Source organism: Macaca mulatta, chromosome 15 (assembly GCF_049350105.2).
Source record: "Macaca mulatta isolate MMU2019108-1 chromosome 15, T2T-MMU8v2.0, whole genome shotgun sequence".
Classification (NCBI taxonomy): domain Eukaryota; kingdom Metazoa; phylum Chordata; class Mammalia; order Primates; family Cercopithecidae; genus Macaca; species Macaca mulatta.
Genome location: NC_133420.1, coordinates 62,007,960 through 62,030,991, shown reverse-complemented (window position 1 = coordinate 62,030,991; position 23,032 = coordinate 62,007,960). Strand labels below are relative to the sequence as shown.

The following is a 23,032-nucleotide window of genomic DNA, read 5'->3' as shown; positions in this document are numbered from 1 at the left end:
TGATTTAAAAAGCAGCTCACGGCCGGACATGGTGGCTCACACCTGTAATCCAAGCACTTTGGGAGGTTGAGGCGGATGAATCATGACATCAGGAGTTTGCGACCAGCCTGACCAACATGGTCAAACCCTGTCTCTACTAAAAACACAAAAATTAGCTGGGTGTGGTGGCGTGTGCCTATAATCCCAGCTACTCAGGAGGCTGAGGCAGGAGAATCGCTTAAACCTGGGAGTTGGTGGTTGCAGTGAGCCAAGATTGTGCACCACTGTATTCCAGCCTGGGCGACAGAGTGAGACTCCGTCTCAAAAAAAAAAAAAAAAAAAAAAAAAAAAGCAGTTCACAGGTAATCCCAGCTACTCAGGAGGCTGAGGCAGGAGGCAGGAGGATCACTTGAACTCAGGAGTTTGAGACCAACCTGGGCAACAAAGCAAGACCCTGTCTCTTGGGGGGGAAAAAAAAAAAAAAGCAGTTGGATATAGACCTCTGGAATTTACAAGAGAATATCAGCTACAGAAACATAATTTACCAAGAATACTATGAAAAAGAAATTATTACACCAAATTGTGGACTGAAATAACTGACCCCGTGATCCTACTGACCTTTTTCAGTCCCTGGTTCTATAGAATATATTCCATAAAAATGTATTCCATCTATTATTACCATATGATGAATGTGGTATGATTCTAGGTGAGGTCTAAGTTACCATGTAGTGTTCTCTTTTATAAATGGGAAAACAAAACACTAAAACCTAAAGCCAACAATTTATTTTAAGACACAAAGTTGTGCAGTAGCTAGGTAGAGTAGAAAGACCACAGGGGTAGTCTCACACTGCAATGAGCCTGATGATTTACCTTGCTGACTGGAATAGCTATGCCATATTTAATCCTTTGAAAAGTATCCTACTTCATGAAACTGGCAGTTCTGATATGATGGTCAATAAACAATCAAAAGCTTGAGTTTCTGGATTTGTGCCAGATAACATTATCATTTTGGTGTTTCTATAAAACAGCTGACTTTCAAAGTGCTACAGCAGCGTCCTACAAGAGCAATATGTCCTCCTTATTAGTGGTGCAAGCATCACATGCCACATGGGAATTTTTTTTGTTTGTTTTGAGATGGGGTTTCGCTCTTGTCCCCCAGACTGGAGTGCAATGGCGCAATCCTGGCTCACCGCAACCTCCGCCTCCCAGGTTCAAGCGATTCTCCTGCTTTAGCCTCCCAAGTAGCTGGTATTACAGGCACCAGCCACTAGGCCCAGCTAATTTTTGTATTTTTAGTAGAGACGGGGTTTCACCATGTTGGCCAGGCTGGTCTTGAACTCCTGACCTCAGGTGATTCGCTTGCCTCAGCCTCCCAAAGCTCTGGGATTATAGGTGTGAGTCACCACACCTGGCCAGGGATTTTTTTTTTTAGATGGAGTCTCACTCTGCCACCCAGACTGGAGGTGCAGTGGCATTGATCGTGGCTCACTGCAAGTTCTGCCTCCCAAGTTCACACCACTCTCCTGCCTCAGCCTCCCGAGTAGCTGGGACTACAGGCACCCCCCACCATGCCCGGCTAATTTTTTGTAATTTTTTAGTAGAGATGGGGTTTCACCATGTTAGCCAGGATGGTCTCAATCTCCTGACCTCGTGATCCACTCGCCTCGGCCTCCCAAAGTGCTGGGATTACAGGCATAAGCCACTGCGCCCGGCCTTTTTTTTTTTTTTTTTTTTTTTTTTAAATGAGACGGAGTCTCACTCTGTTGCCCAGGCTGGAGAGCAGTGGCTTGATCTCAGCTCACGGCAACCTCCGCCTCCTGGGTTCAAGCGATTCTTCTGTCTCAGCCTCCCGAGTAGCTGGGACTACGGGCTTTTGCATTTTTAGTAGAGACAGGGTTTCACCATATTGGTTAGGCTGGTCTCAAACTCCTGACCTCAGGTGATACACCTGCCTTGGCCTCCCAAAGTGCTGGGATTACAGGTGTAAGCCAACGCGCCTGGCCAAAAATATAACTACTTAAATATAAGAACATCATTCATAAACTACAGTTGAGCCTTCTCTTCTTTCTGCCCTCATCTCATTTCTGCATGCCTCTGTCCTACCATTAAACTCAAGAGGAAACTTACTCATCCCTGGCACCTGGTTGGTGTTTACTGGCAAATGAGTAAGTGAACACACACAATCTCCTCAACCATGGGAGCTTTAATTACTCTGCTTTCCAGAAAAAGTAGGCTCACACAGAGTGGTGTCCATGGTCAACATAGTGGACATGCCATGCTTTTTGGCTGCCCAGGATCTGAGGTCCCTTCCTACACTTGGGAATTCCTTGTTTATGAGTTTGCTGGGAAGCAGAACATGCCTTTCACTATAGAAGTGGAAATTCCGCATGTTTTATCTGCTTCTCCTTGTGATCCTATAATGCTACAAATTACTCTCGATTTTGAATTAGCAACTAGAGACACAGTAAAGTCTCTGGAACAATTTTCTCTGGGACCATGGCAAGTGCGGCAAGTTCTTAGAGCAACACTGGTGGCCATGATCCAGGGTTCTGTGCATGTGGCTTTGGCAAAGTAAGCGGTGGCACCTAATGTTCAGCAGAAATGGTGTCCTCACTGCCCTAGCTCTGTGGAGTATGACCAAGGAACAAAGGGTGATGTTCCAGTTGCCTACTCTCCAAGCCTCATTCTTTAGGCCTCCTGGTGATGCTGAACTCCCTATTATCCTTTTAATAAAATACTTTTCTTTTTCTGTCAAAATTTTTTTGGTGTTTGCAACTAAAAAATCTGACTCACACAGTCACATAAAAAATAGCAGAGCTGAAACTATAATCTAGGACTTTGAAATCCTAATTCTAGTGTTCTTTTCATGTAGACAGATCTCTACTTGTCAACAACCCACAATTTCTACGTTACATATTGATGTCCCTAAATCATTTTGTTCACCGAATTTATACTTGGATATGTAATCCGATTAGTGAACATTTCAAGTGACTGTATGGTGAGGCAGCTGCCTGTGGAACGTTTAGTTTCAATTGCAGTAGTATCTTTGTACATCTGTTTATCTAATAGTTTCTTTCTTTTTTGCATTTTTGGCCTCTGTAGACTTAAGTGGAAATGAAAATACACTGCACTTGAACAAACGTGGGAGTTAGGGGCCCCGACACCTGCACAGTCACAAATCTGCATGTAACTTTGACTCCCCGAAAACTTACAGAAACCTTACCAATAACATAAAAAATAGATTAACACATATTTTGTATCACTATCTATTATATACTGTATTCTTACAACACAGTAAGCTAGAGAAAATGTTAAAATTACAAAGAGAAAAAGCACTGACAGTACTATACTGTATTTATTTAGATTGTAAGTTTAGGTTGTCTGTTTACAAGATTAGTCTTGTCTGAAATCGGAGCAACTACTGCTACAGACCTCCATCTATAGTACATATCAAGAATTCAACTTTTTCCTGTAATGTAATGACTTTTCTCTGCTTCCTGGGAGCACTTCCAGCATCACTAGTGGCACTCTGTACGGATCTCATGGAGTTATTCAAGGTTTTATGGTATGGCATTAAACACAAAAAATACGCAAGAACAGAGAGGGATCACTTTTACTTTGATTCACAATATACTGGAGAGAGGAACTGCTCATGCAGAGATGAGCGTCACATGGCATTTTAAGTGGACACCTACAACACTTGAGCTCCCTGCAGTGGCAACAAGAGGTGGCTATGGATTTACTGTAGTACACTATTACAAAACAAAATTTTATGCAGTTATAATTTAATACTGCATCTTTCTCTTGAACTCAAATCATGCTATATATGGTCTGTTTGTGTACATAAGTTTTGATAAATCTTCACTTTTTATAATAGATGTATGCATTTTATGGCAGTAATAGACTATGATCTACATATTTTTATGCATTCATGGCATACTTTTTCTTAATTTTTTTCAATATTTCTAGGCTACATATGTGTGCTTTTTTTTTCAAATTATTGCAAATCTCCAATTTTTCAATGTATTTATTGAAAAAAATCTGCATGTAAGTGGACCTGTGCACTTCAAATCTGTGTCGTTCGAGGGTCAACTCTATTACTAACGTGACTGAGAAAAAGATGAAAAACTATTAGACATGCTTAAAGTAGATCTTTTTAGCCTTATAATGACTGTTGGACTAAAACCAGCTATGTTGTATTTCTGAAGGAAAGAAACAATTTAAGAACACATTTCCTAACTCTGAAAATATTTCATATGTTTAAAAGACAAAGTGCATAAATGATTTTGTAATGTTTTACATCTCAGTAACAAGTACATTCAACTTTTATATATGTGATTTCTATGTTTTGTGTACTTATACTAAAGTAGGCAACTGGCACCACATATGCATATCTGTAATACTGAGCGCACACAAGTAGCATGTAAGTAACAACTGTTCACTGTCTCCTGGGTAATGTCCATAACATGGAGTAAGGAAAAGGTCTTGTGTTTTATCTCAAATTTATTATGACAAATTTCAAGAAATACGTTATTAAAGGTTGTTCTTGTGTAGTGGAATTTGGAACTGCAGTATATAAAATAGCCAGCAGATGTCAGAATGGAATCTCTTAAGACTCAAGTATGAAAACACAATAAATAACAGGAGTTTCTGGAAGGACTGAGGCTTTCTTGCACTGTGCACAACACACTTCAGTCACACTGGTCTTTCTTCCTCAAATACATCTGCTTTAACACTTTTTCAAAGACTCCCCACTCTATCTGGCCAATTCCTATTCACCCAAACCTTACTTTAGGTGTCTCTTCCTAAGGAAGTCCTCCCTACTGCCTCCCAGGCTCAAAATTGAACCCATTATTTTCCCCTTGAAACTTGTTCCTTACTTCAGCAAATGGCACCATCAACCCCGCTGCTTAAACCAGAAATCAGGGAGTCTTCTTTGATGCCTTTCTTTCCTCACTACACATATCTAAATAAACGCTGAGCTGCTCATTTACCCCTCTGACCTCTCCTTCTAATACAGTACCCATATTGCATCCAATATTGTTTTAAGTGGACAATTCTGAACTCCCCACCTTGATCAACATGATCTTTGCCTGACTCTCCCTTTACCTATTCCCCCTAGATAACCTGAACTTAACCCTTCAGGTTCCTTTACATGTCATGTGTTCAGGGAAATTCTCTCTGAGCCTCCAGCAAGGTTTTCAGGTCTTTGAGATATTTACTCACATGGCATCTTATGGCATATTATAGACCTCAAAAAGGCAGTCCCCCTGCCCATCCATATCCTCAACTCTTAGCACAGTGCCTGGCACATAGCAGGAACTCAATAACACTGATGAATGAATTTGTAATCTCAGCGCTTTGATCTATGATAGAATGAAATCTTTAAAGTAATAAAACAGTGATTTGGTGACCATTTCACACTTAGCCAAATTGTGCTCTTTACTTTAGATGTCCTGTAGGACAAATCTGGTCAGCCATCTTTTCTGTAAATCAAGTTTTACTGGGACACAGCCACACCCACTCATTTACATATTGTCCGTGGCTGCTTTCATACTACCAACCGCAGTTGGCAGAGTTAAGAGATCATAAGAGGCCGGGCGCGGTGGCTCAAGCCTGTAATCCCAGCACTTTGGGAGGCCGAGACGGGTGGATCACAAGGTCAGGAGATCGAGACCATCCTGGCTAACCCGGTGAAACCCCGTCTCTACTAAAAAATACAAAAAACTAGCCGGGCGCGGTGGCAGGCGCCTGTAGTCCCAACTACTCGGGAGGCTGAGGCAGGAGAATGGCGTGAACCCGGGAGGCGGAGCTTGCAGTGAGCCGAGATCGCGCCACTGCACTCCAGTCTGGGCAACAGAGCGAGACTGCGTCTCAAAAAAAAAAAAAAAAAAAAAAGAGATCATAAGAGCCCGCAAAGCCTAAAATATTTACCATTTGACCCTAACAGAAAGCTTGCCAACCCCTGCTTTAGCGGCTTGACGACAGCTACATACAGAATTTATGACACGATCAAGCTATAAAAGCAAAATAGAGTAAAAAGACTGGTGCCTGGATCTTGTAAGAGACAAGCTTAGCTCAAGCAAAGAGGGGGAAGAGAAAAAGAAGTCCTGATTCCTGTACTTGTTCTTCATTCCAAATGTAGGCCCAAATTTTCCAGCCTGTGAACTGCTGAACACATTGTTAATTGTAATGCTAACTTACTTCACAGAAGAACTATAAAGAGCAATGATAAAGCAGTTTTTGGTTTTTTTTAATGTTGCATTGACAGCAGGAAGAACACTACCTTAATTTAGGAGCAACATTCCTACTAAGCTGGTAACCTGTTTGTGGAGAATAAACATTTTTCACTATCCCCATTTCTTTCAATGCAACCCTTTCAAGAGTTTACCAAATTCAGATTTGCTATGGTTCTTTCTTATTTCACATTACATATTCAAACAAACTGTATATATCTCTCCAACTGTTTCTTACTATAGTATTTCAGAACTGTTTATTCCAAGTATTGAACCCCACTGTGGAGCTGATGGCCTAAATGTTAAAAAGTTGGCCATAAAATCTCAACCATCACATCTTCTCTTACTCCAGCCTGAACATACACTGGAATCCAGGGTAACAATTACACTATTTTCCTCCAAGAAAAGCACGTAAGGATGGGGTACAAGGAATAAACAAACATTAAAAGTCCCCTGGATAAGCACAGACTGACTAGAAATAATTTTTTTTAATGAAAAAAAAAAAAAAAAGTCCCCTAAGCCTTGGCCAGCTGTTACTCATTGGCCACTGAAACTTCCAGTCTCAACCTCTCCATTTGTAAAATGGCTTTAATATTGATTGGTTAAGGCTATTTTTAGATAATGAACTTAAGTGTTTGGTAAGTTTGAAGTTTGTACACAATTAGAGGATGAGTATGCTATCTCAGAGCATCTGTAAACAGCAATGAGATCTATCTATGCCATGAATGCCAGCACAAATCACTTCTAAATGCCTTATACCAAAGACTAGCCATTAATAACATTTACCAATGTCAAGCAATTGTGCCAACTGCTCTACTCGCATTTTTTTCACTTAATCCTTATGACACTTTGAAGTAGAGATTTCTATTATCCTACTTTTATCGTTAAAGAAAATGAGATTCAGCCGGGCGCGGTGGCTCACGCCTGTAATCCCAGCACTTTGGGAGGCCGAGGTGGGCGGATCACGAGGTCAGGAGATAGAGACCATCCTGGCTAACACGGTGAAACCCCGTCTCTACTAAAAATACAAAAAATTAGCCGGGCGTGGTGGTGCGTTCCTGTAGTCCCAGCTACTCAGAGGCTGAGAATGGCGTGACGCAGGAGGCGGAGCTTGCAGTGAGCCGAGATGGTGCCACTGCACTCCAGCCTGGGTGACAAAGCGAGACTCTGTCTCAAAAAAAAATAAAAATAAAGAAAATGAGATTCAGAGAGGCTCACTTGCTGAAAATCACCCATCTCGTAAGTATTGGAGCCAACACTCAAAATCAAATCTGCCTGTCTTTAGAGCCAGTATTCATATGACCACAGTGCCACACACTACACCTTCTTAATTTAAGAAATAAATGCAGAACCACAGAATTAAAATACGTGCTTTCCAGGTAAAGATGGTAGATTAAGCACATGTATCTACCTCCACTCCCTCCCCAAAATCCCATTAAATGACAGTAAAAGTTTTGTCTTAAGATATAAACCTAAAAGGATGGAAGAAAAGAGGAAACAGGAATAAAATGTTAGAAGCTGGAAAACAGGTAGATCAACAGTAAGTAATGTAGTAGACTGAAAAACTGAATTCTGAGCCAGCAGTAGGAAAAGAAAAAAAAAACCCACAGGAACCCGCAAACAACAAAAAACTCACAACCTAATTTATATCATGGAATCCCTAAAAGGCTCAGAAACTGGTGACTTCAGGTGCCTCTAGAAATAAGGGGTAGAAGGGTACACATTAAAATAAGACTTGGTGCAAGGTTTAAGTAATCAGATGCTCTCTGCAACTCTATGCAGCTAAACAGCCTCCATTACACAGTGCCCTCTCAAAATTACAAGTTTTTTTTTTGGCCAGGCAGTGGCTCACGCCTGTAATCCCAGCACTTTCGGAAGCTGAGATGGGCAGATCACCTAAGGCCAGCAGTTCGAGACCAGCCTGGCCAACATGATGAAACATGGTCTCTATTAAAAATACAAAAATTAGCCAGGCATGGTGGTATGCGCCTGTAATCCCAGCTACTCAGGTGGCTAAGGCACAAGAATCATTTGAGTCAGGGAGGCAGAGGTTGCAGTGAGCCGAGATCATGCACTGCACTCCAGCCTGGAGCAAAACTGTCTCCAAAAAATAAAAAGTTTATTTTCTGAAAAGGGTAAAATAGAAGGTCTCTAGATTACAGGATGCCAAGTAGTTTGCGCAGAGTTATTATACTCAAAAGAGAGACACAGTGAGCAAATGCATACTGGATACTGAAACACATACGCACACCTCTCTCTCCTGAGCCTCACCACAGCCCCATTCCTTTGAATCCCAGAACATTGGCACGGCCTCATTCAGCACTTGGGAGATTGGAAGAGTCTTTGTTCTCTGAGGAATGACCAGCTCAATAGGGAATAACTAAAGATACAGACACAAAAAGTTTTCTCAACAAAAATGGCCCAATAGATGGCCCTTTGGCAAAGTTCAACATCAACAAGCTCTACTCCGAGCCTTTAATCCATGTTGGTTCCCAATTTTTTAATGTGAGCAGACAACCAACGGAAGCATCTAATATGAAACAAACAACAAAAAAAGAAAAGTAATTATAGATAAAATAGACTATAAAGGAAAAAGAAAACATTAAAAGTACTATCATTCTAAAAAGAGAGCAGAAGGAAAAAGAAGGAGAGGAAATCAATAAAAACCTACAAGCATTCATTGGTGGGAGGTACTCAACTCATGGAGATAGAGTAGAATGACGGTTACTAGAGACTGGGAAAGGTTAGAGGAGGAACACGGATGGCTAATGGGTGCAAAAATATAGTTAGATGTAATGAATAAGTTCTAGTATTTGATAGCATAATGGGTGATTACAGTCAATAATTACTGTACATCTAAAAATATCTAAAAGTTTAACTGAAATGTTTGTAATACAAAGAAATTATAAATGAGGTGACAGATAATCCCTTTATCCTGATGTGATTATTACGCATTGTATGCCTGTATCAAAATATCTCATGCACCCCATAAATATATACTTACGTACCCATAAAAAATAATAAAATTATTTTAAAACCTACAAAATTTGAGAACTAAAAGATACAAGTCTCAAGTTTAAATAGGTTCACCAAGTGCCCACCACAGTGAATTAAAATAAACACACACTAAGCGATGTCATCATGGAACACAAGCATACTAGGAAAAAAGATCCTTGTTTCTCAGGACGAAAAATTTAGTCCCACAAAAAAATCAGGAATCAGAATGATTTCAGATTTCTCAGCAGTAACACTGAAAGCTAGACGTTTTGCTTTAAAATTCTCAAGGAAAATGATTGCTCATCTAGAACCCTATATTCAGCAAACTATAGAATAAAGACATTTTTAAGGCCAGGCATGGTGGCTCAAACCTGTAATCCCAGCACTTTGGGAGGCTGAGGTGGGCAGATTACCTGAGGTCAGGAATTCGAGACTAGCCTAGCCAACATGGTAAAACCCTGTCTCTACTAAAAATACAAAAATTAGCCAGGTGTGGTGGCACGTGCCTGTAATCCCAGATACTTGGGAGGCTGAGGCAGGAAAATCGCTTGAACTGACCTGGGAGGTGGAGGTTGCAGTGAGCCAAGATCACGCCACTGTACTCCAGCCTAGTTGACAGATCAAGACTCTGTGTCAAAAAAAAAAATAGAGACATTTTTAGACCAGCAAGGTCATTCACCTCCTATGTCACCTTTCTCAGGAAGACACTGCTAGAGAAAAAAATGCTCCATCAAACAATGGAGTAAACCAAGACACTAGGTAACAGAAAACATGAGATACAATAAAAGAGAAGAAAAAGAATTCCCGGACAATAGTGAAGGGAGTTCCCAGAATACAGCCACACATCAGGCATAGAAGGCTATCAGTCCAGTCAGGGGCAGGTCAGAAGACTCCAGGAAAGGCTTACTCAGGAAAATGAAACAGAGTACCTAATAAAGCTGATTGCTGTGAATGATTTAGATAAATGGCAAAAAGTTTAGTTGATTTAGTGGAGATTCCATAGAAAAACCAAGCCTAGAAAAAAAACAAAAGGATATACAGCAAAAGAAAACCAGGCACTATACTCAGAATCATTCCTAATGATACTGACCTACTCAAATCACACTATGTTATCTGAAGGGGTGGCCTGCCCCTCCACACCTGTGGGCGTTTCTCCTTAGGTGGAACGAGAGACTTGAGAAATGAGACACAGAGACAAAGTATAGAGAAAGAAAAAGTGGGCCCAGGGGACCCGCCTTTAGCATACAGAGGACCCATGCCTGCCCGGTCTGAGTTCCCTCAGTATTTATTGATCATTATCTTTACCATCTTAGAAAAAGGGAAGTGGCAGGATAATAGGATCATCGTAGGGAGAAAGTCAGCAGTAAGACATATGAAAAAAGATCTCTGTGACTGAAGTTTAAGGAAAAGTGCTGTGACTTGATATGCATATGGCAACATCTCCATAAATCTTTTTAGTGCACAAAGAGCAGCATTGCACTAGCAAGTCCCACCTTTCGCCCTAGGGCGGTTTTCTCCTTTCTCAGTAAACAGAACATACACTGAGATGTTCCATTGCCCAGGGACCTGCAGGAGACAGATGCTTTTCTCTATCTCAACTGCCAAGAGGCCTTCTTTCCTCTTACACTAGTCCTCCTCAGCACAGACCCTTCACAGGTGTCAGGCTGGGGGACAATCAGGTCTTTCCCTTCCCAGGAGGCCATATTTCAGACTATCACATGGGGAGAAACCTTGGACAATGCCTAGCTTTCCTAGGCAGAGGTCCCTGAGACCTTCCTTTGGCAGTGTACGTGTCCCTGGGTACTTGAGATTAAGAGAATGGTGATGACTTTTAACCAGCAAGCTGCCTTCAGGCACCTTTTTAACAAAGCACACCCTGCACAGCCCAAAATCCTTTAAACCTTGAGTCACCACAGCACATGTCTCTTGCAAGGACAAGGTTGGGGGTAGGGTCACAGATTAACAGCATCTCAAATACAGAACAAAATGGAGTCTCTTATGTCTACTTCTTTCTATATAGACACGGTAACAGTCTGATCTCTCTTTCTTTTCCCCACAGTTATCCTTTGAAAGGAAGAGATGACAAGATATGTGAGTGATGGAGCTAAAGAGAGGAAAGACACCTAAATCCCAATCACGACCATCACATTATTTAGAGACAAAAAGGTAAATACCAATAAAATCAGCTAAAAAGAGGTGTATGTAGTTGCTCCTGGGGAGAAGGTTAAGGACTATCCCCCCACCGACACAACAAACTTGGAGAACTATTTGGCTTAAAAATATAGTACTTTTTTCCTTTGGTGGTACTAATATTTCATATACTCAGCATCAAGCAGTAATGCTACCTTTCATTAAGACTGCCTGGCAATAAAACACAATGACGCTTCATCAGGATTGGCAAATTCTCTAGTCCAAAATAAGACGAACTTACTGAAGCTTGCAATAATCTCAATATTATAATAGTCTCACTAGTGATTGCAGCAAAAAGTAGGATAAGAAAAATAGAAACCCAATTTTTCTTAATCGATATGTTTATTAAAAACATAGACTAATGATCCTGTGCTTAAAAGTCGTTGTGGTTATGTGTTGATTTCCACGAAACATAACTATTAAGAGACTCTTCACAAATATACTCTGGGCAGAAAAGGTAAACAGAAATGACTGACAAGACAGTGCCATTTCAGACACAGCTCCCTCAATACTTGCTAGAAAATGGAGTTTGACATTATTTACAATTATACCAGTATTGTCAGAGGCGAAATGTCACAGGGATAAGGGTACACCAGATCATGAGACATCGTTTCATACTTCCCAAATAGTTTTAAATTTTAGCTTTGAACGTCAGTTACCAGAGCCAAACTTGTTCTTAACAAGCAGAACTTTATGTCCATTCAAAGAGTCTCTTACACCTTTCTGGGCCTATTCACTTGCAGAGAGGAGTCGAAACTGTAACCAGGCTCTTCATATCGTGCATTCATATGAGATGTCCAGTCTTCATATGCTGTCCAATTTCTTTAAGATAAATGGAGCTGAAAGAAAAATAAATCTAAAATTAGTTTTCAAATCTATTAGTCCATAGGCTACATTATAGAATTATAAGACTGGGGAAGGAAACCTTATAGGTTTATTCAAAATGTTTTTGAAAATAACTCCAAGTGATGGTCAAGCATCTGCCTGTACAACCCAGCAAAAGGGACTCATTGCCTTCCAAAGCAGCCCATTCTACTGTCATTCATCTATTACTGTAAATTTCATTCTTATACTATGTAAAACCTTTTCTCCAGATAGGTTGCCCCTTAGGACGATAAAGTATAAATCCAATTCTCTTTTAAATGACAATCCTTTACTCTGGCGATTTATTTTAACTGTAAAAGGAACTCTAGAGGAAACAAATGGGTATTTTTCACCTTTAAAAACTCATTTGAAAGGCAGAAGTTATGGGAAAACACTGGACTAGAGAACCAGAAGAGCTGGACACTGCTAGAGAAAAAAGGAGGAAAATATGTTTTGGGTCTCTTACTGATTAGCTCTGTATCACTTACATACTCTGATTACATCTGATACAGTCCTACCTCAGTCATTAAGAGGGTCTAATAAGATCATGTACATAGAAATGTCTAGAAAAGTAAGTGTCAACATATAGATCTAAAGAAGTGATATTACTGTTCGGTGTAAAAGTGTTGTGACCAAAAAAAAGTTACTCAAATCACCTTCTTTCTCAATACTCATACAAATAGAACACTTTGTTATTATTTTTTTTTTCAGTCCCCCGAGTAGTTGGGACTATAGGCACATGCCACCATGCCTGGCTAATTTTTGTATTTTTTTAAAAGACGGGGTCGCCATGTTGCCAAGGCTGGTCTTGAACTCCTGAGCTCAAGCAACCTGCCCTCCTCAGCCCCGCAAAGTGCTGAAATTACAGGCATTGAGCCGCTGCACTCAGCTCAATTTGTTAATATTAAACTGAAGACACTGAGATCTGTCAGAAGCTGATAAAGTCAGCAGTATATCCAACCTTTTCTACTAATTCTTAACGACAGAAAAAAATCCGTGAAATAATCAATGGATAAGCAAAATGTGATATATCCTTCCAATGGAAACTTATTTAGCCATCAAAATGAAGTTCTGACACATGCTACAACATGGATGAATCTTGAAAACCTTATGCTAAGTGAAATAAGCCAGACACAAAAGGCCATGCATTTGACAATTTCATTTAAATGAAATATCCAGGGCCAGGTGTGGTGGCCCACACCTGTAATCCCAACACACTGGAAGGTAGAAATGAGAAGGATTGATAGAGCCCAGTAGTTCGAGACCGACCTGGGCAACAAAATGAAACCTCGTGTCTACAAAAATTAGCAGGGCGTGCTGGCGTGTGCCTGCAGTTTTAGTTACTCAGGAGGCTGAAAGTAGTTGGATCACTTGAGCCCAGGAGGTCGAGGTTGCTGTGAGTCACAATCACCGCAGCCTCCACCTCTGCCCTCTAGCTTGGGCAACAGAGCAAGACCCTGTCTCAAAAAAAAAAAAAAAATCCAGAATAGACAAATCCATAGAGAAAAAGTAGATTAGTAGCTGTGAAAGGCTGTAGAAAAGGGAAAATGGGGTAACAATGAATGCATATGGTGTTTCTTCTAGGGGGAAAGAAAATATTGTCAAATTGTGATGGCTGCACAACTGACTTTGCTAAAAACCACTAAATTGTACACTTTAAATGGGTATATTTTATAATGTACAAATTATATTTCAACTTAAAAGTGAAAATAAACAATTCATATCAAATACAAAGATCACTGAGAAGCAGCAAATATTTTACTGGCAGCTAGATCAATGAAAAAGGCAGGAGGCAGGAAATAAGTAAATTTGGGAGTTGCAAGAAGCTGTTGAAGTAGGATGACATGGGTGTTTCTGTTCCCCAAGACTTGATCTCCTGTGAAAGCAGAGTAATACCACAGACAGTGAAAGAGACACACAATAAGGGAGATCTCAGCCTAGGCCGAACATGAGCCTTCAATAGGATGACCTTGGTATGGCCTTCATTTATTTGAACCATCCCTGCCACTCCATCCAGACTGGCTGGCCAATAATATACTGCAAGGAACAATGGAAAGCATACTGAATTGAGAATGAGAAGGCAGGGCATTCGAGAACTGATCATAAAGCTGCTTCCAGTTCTTATGTTCAGTGTTCCTATAACTCTGATACCGTCCTTCCTTGCTAAGTCCCCTCTGAAAATCAAGTTTTCATATGTAAAATGATATGAAGAATCTTAGGCCCTGCCTCCCTCAAAGGTCCACTGTCAAGACTATATAATGGGAGTAACTTCCTGTCAATTGTAAAATATAGAAAAAAAAAAACCCTCAAATATTTGCATTAATCCTATAGATTCATATTCTTTTTTCCCATTTCTTCCAAAAAAGTAATCATTTACTTCACCCTCTATACAAAGAAACAGAGATGAAGCAAAACTTTTTGGATTTCAAAGGTCAGCACTTTTGAATGGGAAGGAACCTGGCCGCTGGTTCACGCCTGTAATCCCAGCACTTTGGGAGGCCCAGGCAGGCGGATCACCTGAGGTCAAGAGTTCGAGACCAGCCTGGCCAACATGGTGAAACACCCATCTCTACTAAAAATAAAAATATTAGCCGGGCGTGGTGGCACACGCCTATAATCTCAGCTACTCGGGAGGTTGAGGTAGTAGAATGACTTGAACTCAACAGGCGAGACTGTCTCGAGAAGGAAAGAGGAAGGAAGGGAGGGAGGGAAGGAAGGGAGGGAGGGAGGGAGGGAGGAAGGAAGGAAGGAAGGAAGGAAAAGAAAGAAAGAAAGAAAGAAAGAAAAGAAAAGAAAAGAAAAGAAAAGAAAAGAAAAGAAAAGAAAAGAAAAGAAAAGAGAGGGAAGGAACCTGGTATTGAGTTAAGAGTTCTGGATTTTAGGTCAAGATCATTCACTGAATCGCTGAGTGACCTTCCCTACTCTGGTTCCGTTTCTCTGTCTGCAAAACGAGGGAGTTCCTCTAGGGATCATTACTTAAGCTCTTTCAGCTCAAACATTCTTTTTTTTTGAGATGGGGTCTTGTTCTGTCACCCAAGCTGGAGTGCAGTGTCGCGATCTCGGCTCACTGCAACCTCCGCCTCCTGGGTTCAAGCAATCCTCCCACCTTAGTCTCCCGAGGAGCTGGGATTACAGAAGCCCGCCACCACGAACTCCTGACCCCAAATGATCCGCCCGCCTCGGCCTCACAAAGTGCTGGGTAGCATTACAGGCGTAAGCCAACGCGCCTGGCAGCTCAAACATTCTTAAAGCTGGGAGAACCAGGATGATTAACCACGCGCGCCGGGCCACCACGTGCACTTCAGTGCCCCGACCCTGACCCGCAGACCTCAAACCGCGCATATGCCCGTCGCCCTCAACGCGTACCCTCCTTGCTCCCCGCTACCGTTCAGCTCAGTTCAAGGGCCCCGATGGCCTGTAGGATTAGAGTTAAGGGGTGCCCGCCGGTGAGCTCCCCGCTAGTCTCACAGTCACAGCCCGGGAGACACTCACTGACTCGCAGCAGGGCCACGTAGATGAGAAAGTTCCGTATGGAGGAGATCACATCCTCGCGCATCTTCCGTTTCATCTCCTCCGGGTCCAGCTTCGGCGCGAGGCCCTCAATCCGGAACATCGCGGCTCTGACTATGCAGTTTCCAGATGCCGCGCTCTCCTCTTCCCAGTGGCCGCCTCGCGCCCGGAACTGGGCCTATCCCCACTTCCTGTTCCCGCCCCCCCCCTTGCCACACTGGACGATGGATACCTGCAAGGGACATTCCACGTCCTGACCCAGCGGATCTGAAGTGCGGTCTGAGGCGGGCGGCAGCAATCTCAGCAACGCAGACTTGGGTTTCTCCACGCTGTCTTTAATAACATCTATCTTATACAAAAATCAGCCCGACTCGGTGGCGCGTGCCTATAATCCCAGCTACTCGGGAGGCTGAGGCAGGAAAATCGCTTGAACCCAGGAGGCGGAGGTTGCAGTGAGCCGAGATCGCGCCACTGCACTCCAGCCTGGGCGACAGAGCGAGACTCCGTCTCAAAATAATAATAATAATAATAATAATAATAATAATAATAACAACAACAACAATAACATCTGTCTTGAACCTGGAGCGCTGCGCTGCAAAGTGCTTTTACGCCCTGGAGGGGGCTGTGCACATAAGGTACCACTGTAAACAGTGATAACTAACATTTATTGAATATTCAGTATAATTGTCACCTGTGAATTCGATATTATAATCGTCATTTCCTAGATTAGAAAATTGAAGCACAGAGATCTTTAAAACAATTTGCTCAAATGTGCTTTGATTTTTATTTATTTTTTATTGCTAATTGTTGTTGTTGAGACTGATCTGGAACTCCTGGGTTCCAGGATCCAAGCGATCCTCTCGCCCCCGCCTCCCAAAGTGCTGGGATTACAGGCGTGAGCTACCGCGCCCGGCCCCCAAATGTGCTTAAAAATACCTCAGAGGGGAAAAAGTATTGAGAGAGATAAATGATGTCAGCAAAATATTAAAAACTGGTGACTTCATATTAGTTAATTATTCTAGTCTTTCTTGACTGTGTTTGAAATTTTACATAAGTTAAAGAGACAAAGATGAAACTTTTTTTTTTTTTTTTTGGATACAGAGTCTCGCTCTGCCGCCCAGGCCAGAGTACAGTGGCGCGATTTCAGCTCACTGCAACCTCTGCTTCCCAGGTTCAAGTGATTCTCCTGCCTCAGCCTCCTGAGTAGCTGGGATTACAGGTGCGCACCACCATGCCTGGCTAAATTTTGTAGTTTTTGTAGAGACGGGGATTCACCATGTTGGCCAGGCTGGTCTTAAACTCCTGACCTCAGGTGATCTGCCCACCTCGGCCTCCAAAAGTGCGGTGATTACAGGCATGAGCCACTGCACCTGGCCTTTTTACAGATTATTGAAGCACAGAGGTCTTTAAAATACTGTTAGCCAAGTAACACAATATGTATAAAGCAAGTTCAAATCTGATCAGCATTTTACAGAAGAGTAGAAGGAGGCTCAGAAACCAAGTCCAGCTTTGGTGTGAGCCCCTTGATCTGGAACATCGCAGCTGAAGTCTAAAGTGCACTAAAGTCTGAAGTCATTCTGCTGGTGATGCACAGGACAGGGTTCTAATGCAGAAAATTATCATGTCAAGTTGAATTATCTTTCCCCTGCACCCTACTGCTCATCTGTTAGTCTTTAACAGTGCCCACATGAATGGACATCGCTGGAGTTAGGAGTTTGATGCAACCAGATTTCCTGTCACAGAAGCATCCAAACCGAGTGAGTAGGCTGCTGCCCCAAGTTACACAAGCCAACTAGCCATATCTACTTCTTACACACAAGCCCAGATGACTGAATTGCTCACATAATTCAAAACCAGAATGTTCCTTCTTGATTGCATATTGCATAGCAGCAATGGACTTTGGATAAATCAGGACAATTATTTACTATGAGAGCAACTAAAAACTATAAGCACAGTCACCTTTCTGGTTGACAGAATGTAAGACACTGGGGCAAGAAAGGAAACTCATTTGCTTATTCCAGCTTTAGCAACCTTTTGCATCAGTAATTCATGCAGTGGAATAGCAGAGGCAGCTCTGGAATGGGAGTGGCTGACTCCCAAGGAATAGCCTCCAGCCAACCCTTCGTGAGTGTTTAGAAAGCCTACAGTGATGCTGAAAGCAGCAAGGACTGTGGAAAGAACATGAACACTGGAGACATGGACACTAGATCTGGCACTGCTGCCAACTAGCGGTGTGATGAGGGATGAGTATCTGATTTCACAGCAACTCCATTTCTTTCTTCTTATTTATTTATTTATTTTAGACTGAGTCTTGCTCTGTCGCCCAGGCTGGAGTGCAGTGGCACGATCTTGGCTCACTGCAACCTCTGCCTCCCAGGTTCAAATGATTCTCCTGCCTCAGTCTTCCGAGTAGCTGGGACTACAGGTGTGTGCCACCAGGCCTGGCTAGTTTTCTTTTTTATTTTTTAAGAGATGAAGTTTTGCTCTGCCACCCAGGTTGGAGTGCAGTGGTGTGATCATAGCTCATGGCAGCCTCACACTGCTGGGCTCAAGCAGTCCTCCTCCTGCCTTAGCTTCCTGAGTGGTTGGGACTATAGGCATGTGCCACTACACCTGCTTATTTTTTTCTATTTTGTTAGAAATAGGGTCTTGCTGTGTTGTCCAGGCTGGTCTCAAACTCCTGGGCTCAAGTAATCCTCTTGCCTCAGTCTCCTGACCGAAGCATGAACCACCGCACCCAGTTCTTCCATTTCTTTAGTTGGAAAGGGAAGGCATATACTGAGACGCTTTTGAAAGTTTCTTCCAGTTCTAACAGTCTATGCATTTTTTAAAACAACCTATGCATCTTGAATTTTATTGTCATCTTGAACTTTCTGGTATGGAGCGCTTGACTATGAAAATGTCATCGAATGTGGTCAGAAATATTTCTATTTCTAACAAAATAGAAAAAAATAACCAGGGGTAGTGACACATGCCTGTAGTCCCAACTACTGAGGAAGCTAAGGCAGGAGGAGGACTGCTTGAGCCCAGGAGTGTGAGGCTGCCGTGTGCTATGATCACAGCACTGCACTCCAACCTGGGTGGCAGAGCAAAACTTCATCTGTTAAAAAATAAGAGTGTGTGTTCCACAATAGGATGGATGTAACAATAAGGCATATCTCATCCATCCGAATAGTGAGGCAAAGTGATTGGGAAGGGATGAGATCTTGTTACGTGGTTCCAGTAACTTCAACCCCTAATGCTGACCAAGTTTAGAAAAATAGCTTACATATGAAACTATCAATTAATTTATTTTCTCTGCAGAGATGCTTTTGAGTAACTTTCACAGGAAATGAAAGATGGGGTAAATTAGCAGAAATCATGCTTCTTGGTGAAAAGAACAGATTTTAAGCATTTGAATTTTATTTCCTAAATTAAAGCAGTACTTTCTTAAATTAATTTTTTGAGGCAGGGTCTTGCTATATTGCCCAGGCTAGTCTCAAACTCCTGGGCTCGAGGGATCCTCTTGCCTCAGCCTCCCAAGTAGCTGGGGTACAGGCAACCGCCACCATGCCCAGCTAAAGCAGCACCTTTACACCCGGTAGGTGATATGGTAGCAAATGGCTAGCCTGTTAAAGGGCAATATTATTTTCATAACAATTTCCTTAGGTCTGGTGCTTGCATACCTGTAGAGACAGAAGTAGGTAGGGGATAGAAATACGGAGTAGCTAGATCTTGGAGTGAAGAATTGGTGTTGGATACAGTCTAAGAGGATGACCCATTCCTGTCTCAGATACATTCCTCCTGGTGAATTCAGTTTTCCGCTTGCATGGTTCATCTAGTTGTAATGAAGGAAACTCATGAAAAGAGATTCGCTTCTCTTTTTTGGCTTTTTAAAAAAGTGCTTATGTATTTGGCATGTAGGTGGTGGTATTGTCCAATGACAGTGGGTTTAGGTGAGGCAAATTGAGAAAATATGCTTCAGGAAGTCAACATTGGATGGAGCTATTTCACATCTTGGACCCCTCATTTTTCCTCAATGATGGGATGATGAGAGGTTGGGACTAATCTTTAAAGTTGCCCGCAGCTCTAAATATGCTGTAATTCTGTGTTCATTTTTCCTGTTCTTCCTACATAACCTTGAACTAAAAGCTAAGAGCAAAGGATTCACTGTGATTTGCCATGGAAGGCAAAAATAAAAAGTATGCACGCATAATTTAATATTGATATTTGTATTATTTAGTCTGATCGCAGAGGAAATGGGAGCTGATGTCACAGCCTGTCTTGTTTTCCATTTAGATCCCAGGAGGGATTAAAGAGCCATTTCCTTTGCCTCAACTTCCCAGACAGTACAGTACACACCATTCAGAGTGTGCAACCTACTCATAAGAGAATTAAGTGCTTTAATTTCCATCATTGGTGAGGAATTTGTATTTGCAAAGTCAGAGATTGACTGATGACTCATGATTGGGGAATAAATCCAACATAAAATCACAGGAAGCTTGTGATTCCTAATTTATAGGGAGCTATATAGGCTTTGAGTATTGAACAATTCAACCCCTTCATTTGGCAAATGGGGAAACTGAGACCCAAAGGGATGCTAGTTAGAACTGGCTTGGACTAGGATAGGTCTCTGGGCTCCCAGTTTAGCACCTTTCCCCATTGCACCTTGTTGGTTTCGATACTTTAACTGTGAATATTCTCATTGACAATCCTCCCCTCAGAGGTAACGATGAAAAGAATGGAGTGTTGTTAAACCCGGGCTTGGGAGGGACAGGATAAGAGGTGGCTGTTACTCATCAAGAGACTAAAGGCAGCCCTTCTTTCCACATTACCTCACCCATCACCAGTTGTTAATCTGGACTGTGTTATTATCCAGCCCCACACCTCTCCTTCCTCATTCCTTCAGGAGGTGAACATGGCCTGGAATTCCTAAAATAAACTTGACTTTAAAGTTCACTCTGGACCCAAGATGAATGAAATAAGGGTCAGGACAAAGAAAGGACCCTGGGCTCTCAGTAAGGGTTGTTTTGTGATAGATGCTAACCAGAGTCCTCACCTAGCAGAGAAGATAACTTACTTCTAGAAATTACTGCTCACTAAGAGACAGATGCCTCTTCAGGAAGAGGGGCCCTTTGAACCTTAAAGGAGAGGTAGAATATTGATAACCTTCACCTCACTGGCATTTGCTTTCTATGACACCCCGTTCTCAGTTCTAACCTTTAGCGCTTTGTTGTCTGGATAATTCATGAATATTTGATCTCTTGCCATGTAGACTGTAAGTACCTCAAGTACAGGGAACATGTCATTGCTCATTCTGTCATCCTCCAAGCAACCGAGGATAAATACAGATATTTACATGGTAGAAACTCAGTAAGTACCCCCAAGTGAATGAGTGAATGAATGCATTTCATATCTACTAGTGTTTAGAATTTAAAAATTGGTGGCTTTGTATATTAGATTGAAAGGAAATTGTCCCCAAAAGAAATTTCCCCCAAATCCTACTAGTACTATTATTATTATTTTGAGACAGAGTCTTGTTCTGTTGCCCAGGTTGGAGTGCAGTGTCATAATCTTGGCTCACTGCAACCTCTGCCTTCTGAGTTCAAGCAATTATCCTGCCTTAGCCTCCTGAGTAGCTGGGATTACAAGTGTGCACCACCACGCCTTGCTAATTTTTGTATTTTTAGGAGAGATGGGGTTTCACCATGTTGGCCAGGCTGGTCTCGAACACCTGACCTCAAGTGATCCACCTACCTTGGCCTTCCAAAGTGCTGGGATTACAGGCGTGAGCCTCCATACCTGACCCTACATATTATTTTTATATAGTTACTTATTTCTCACTCTTTTAGAACAGATTGTTTTTGTTTGACTAAATAAAAATCAATTAAATAATTTTAGTCTGTCATAGGCAGAGTTATAGAATGAACTTTAAAATGTATTTGCTTGTATTTATTTATAGCAATATAATTATATAAACCCTTATCAAACTTCAAATAACTTGCTTTTTTTTTTTTTTTTACAAAAAAAATGCGTTTACTATAATAAAATTTAGACAATACAGAATTAAAGAAAAAAAAGTAATTCCCCATGATACTACAGCCACTCACATTGGTGGTAATTCTTTTGGCCTTTCTTCTATCATATACATGTATAGCTCTTGCTCTTTCTTGTGTGTGTGTGTGTGTGTGTGTGTGTGTGTGTGTGTGTGTGTGCAGGCATATATATATATATATATATATATATATATATATATATATATAAAATCTCCATACCCATTTGTATCTATGTATTTTTACAAAAATAGAACATTTAGTATATGCTATTTTTACTTGCATTTTTCATTAAGTGATATTGACTATTTTCCTATATCTTTAAATATTCCTCTGAACATCATTAATGATGGCTGTATGGCATTCCAGTATATGGATTTACCATAATTTATTTACTAAATCTCTTCCTTTGGGTATTCAGTTGCTTCCATAGTTTCTGTATAAATAATACTTCAGTGAACATCCTTGTAGCACTAATTTTGTGCAAACTTAAAAATTTCCCTGATCATTAGAATTACTACCTTAAATTCAGAGTTCTCAGTGTTTCCTGGTGACCCTCTTTTTTCTGGACCAAGGGTGTAGATGTCAGGTCTCCAGGCCTTTAGAACTACAAACAAGGGAATGGAAGATTTTGTTTTTAGAAGAGGTTTGCTTTCTTGTGCTAGAAGTTATTTTGCAGCAGGAAAAGTAAAATGTACTGAGGGCTTAGTTTGCATTGACATCATTTAGAGCACATACTAATTTATAGCCATCTCCCTGCAGAAGTTAGAGCTGATTTTGCCATCATTTCCATCCCATCCCTATTACACAAAAGATACATGCATATGTTATGAAAATGTGCTTATACAGCTGGGTATAGTTCCTTGCCTTTCCATAAAAATGCAGTGCCTGTAATATAGAGGGTACTCAATTAATATTTATCCAGTGAAAGAAAGAGACAGAAGAAAAGGATCGTTTATTGATTTAGTGCTTATAGATCTTCCTCTTATTCTGTTAGGCTTGCTGTAACCCCCTGTCAAGAGCCCTTTGAGAAAGTAGGAAATGAACTCCTTATTTCTAATCTCCATGAGAAACAAGGGTAAGGCTACCAGTATCCATTGTCCACACTCTGTCCCTGACATTATCAGGATGACAGGGTTATCTACTGGCTAAAAATACCAGTAGATAACCACTCGTCTCATCTTAGAAAAGACACAGAGCTTCCTAAAGGTAGGAAGACATTCT

At 41.4% G+C, this 23,032-nt stretch overlaps 1 protein-coding gene across 1 annotated transcript; it reads right to left on the bottom strand.

The window, feature by feature from the left end:
• Window positions 1–11,725: 11,725 nt before the first annotated feature.
• On the bottom strand, window positions 11,726–15,929 carry TOMM5 (translocase of outer mitochondrial membrane 5). The gene is made up of 2 exons (XM_015117420.3): window positions 15,759–15,929; window positions 11,726–12,241 (listed from the first exon to the last, which is right to left on the bottom strand). Exons 1-2 carry the CDS (start codon window positions 15,877–15,879, stop codon window positions 12,207–12,209), a joined length of 156 nt encoding a protein of 51 aa, XP_014972906.2. The 5' UTR covers window positions 15,880–15,929; the 3' UTR covers window positions 11,726–12,206.
• Between the last annotated feature and the right edge of the window lie 7,103 nt (window positions 15,930–23,032).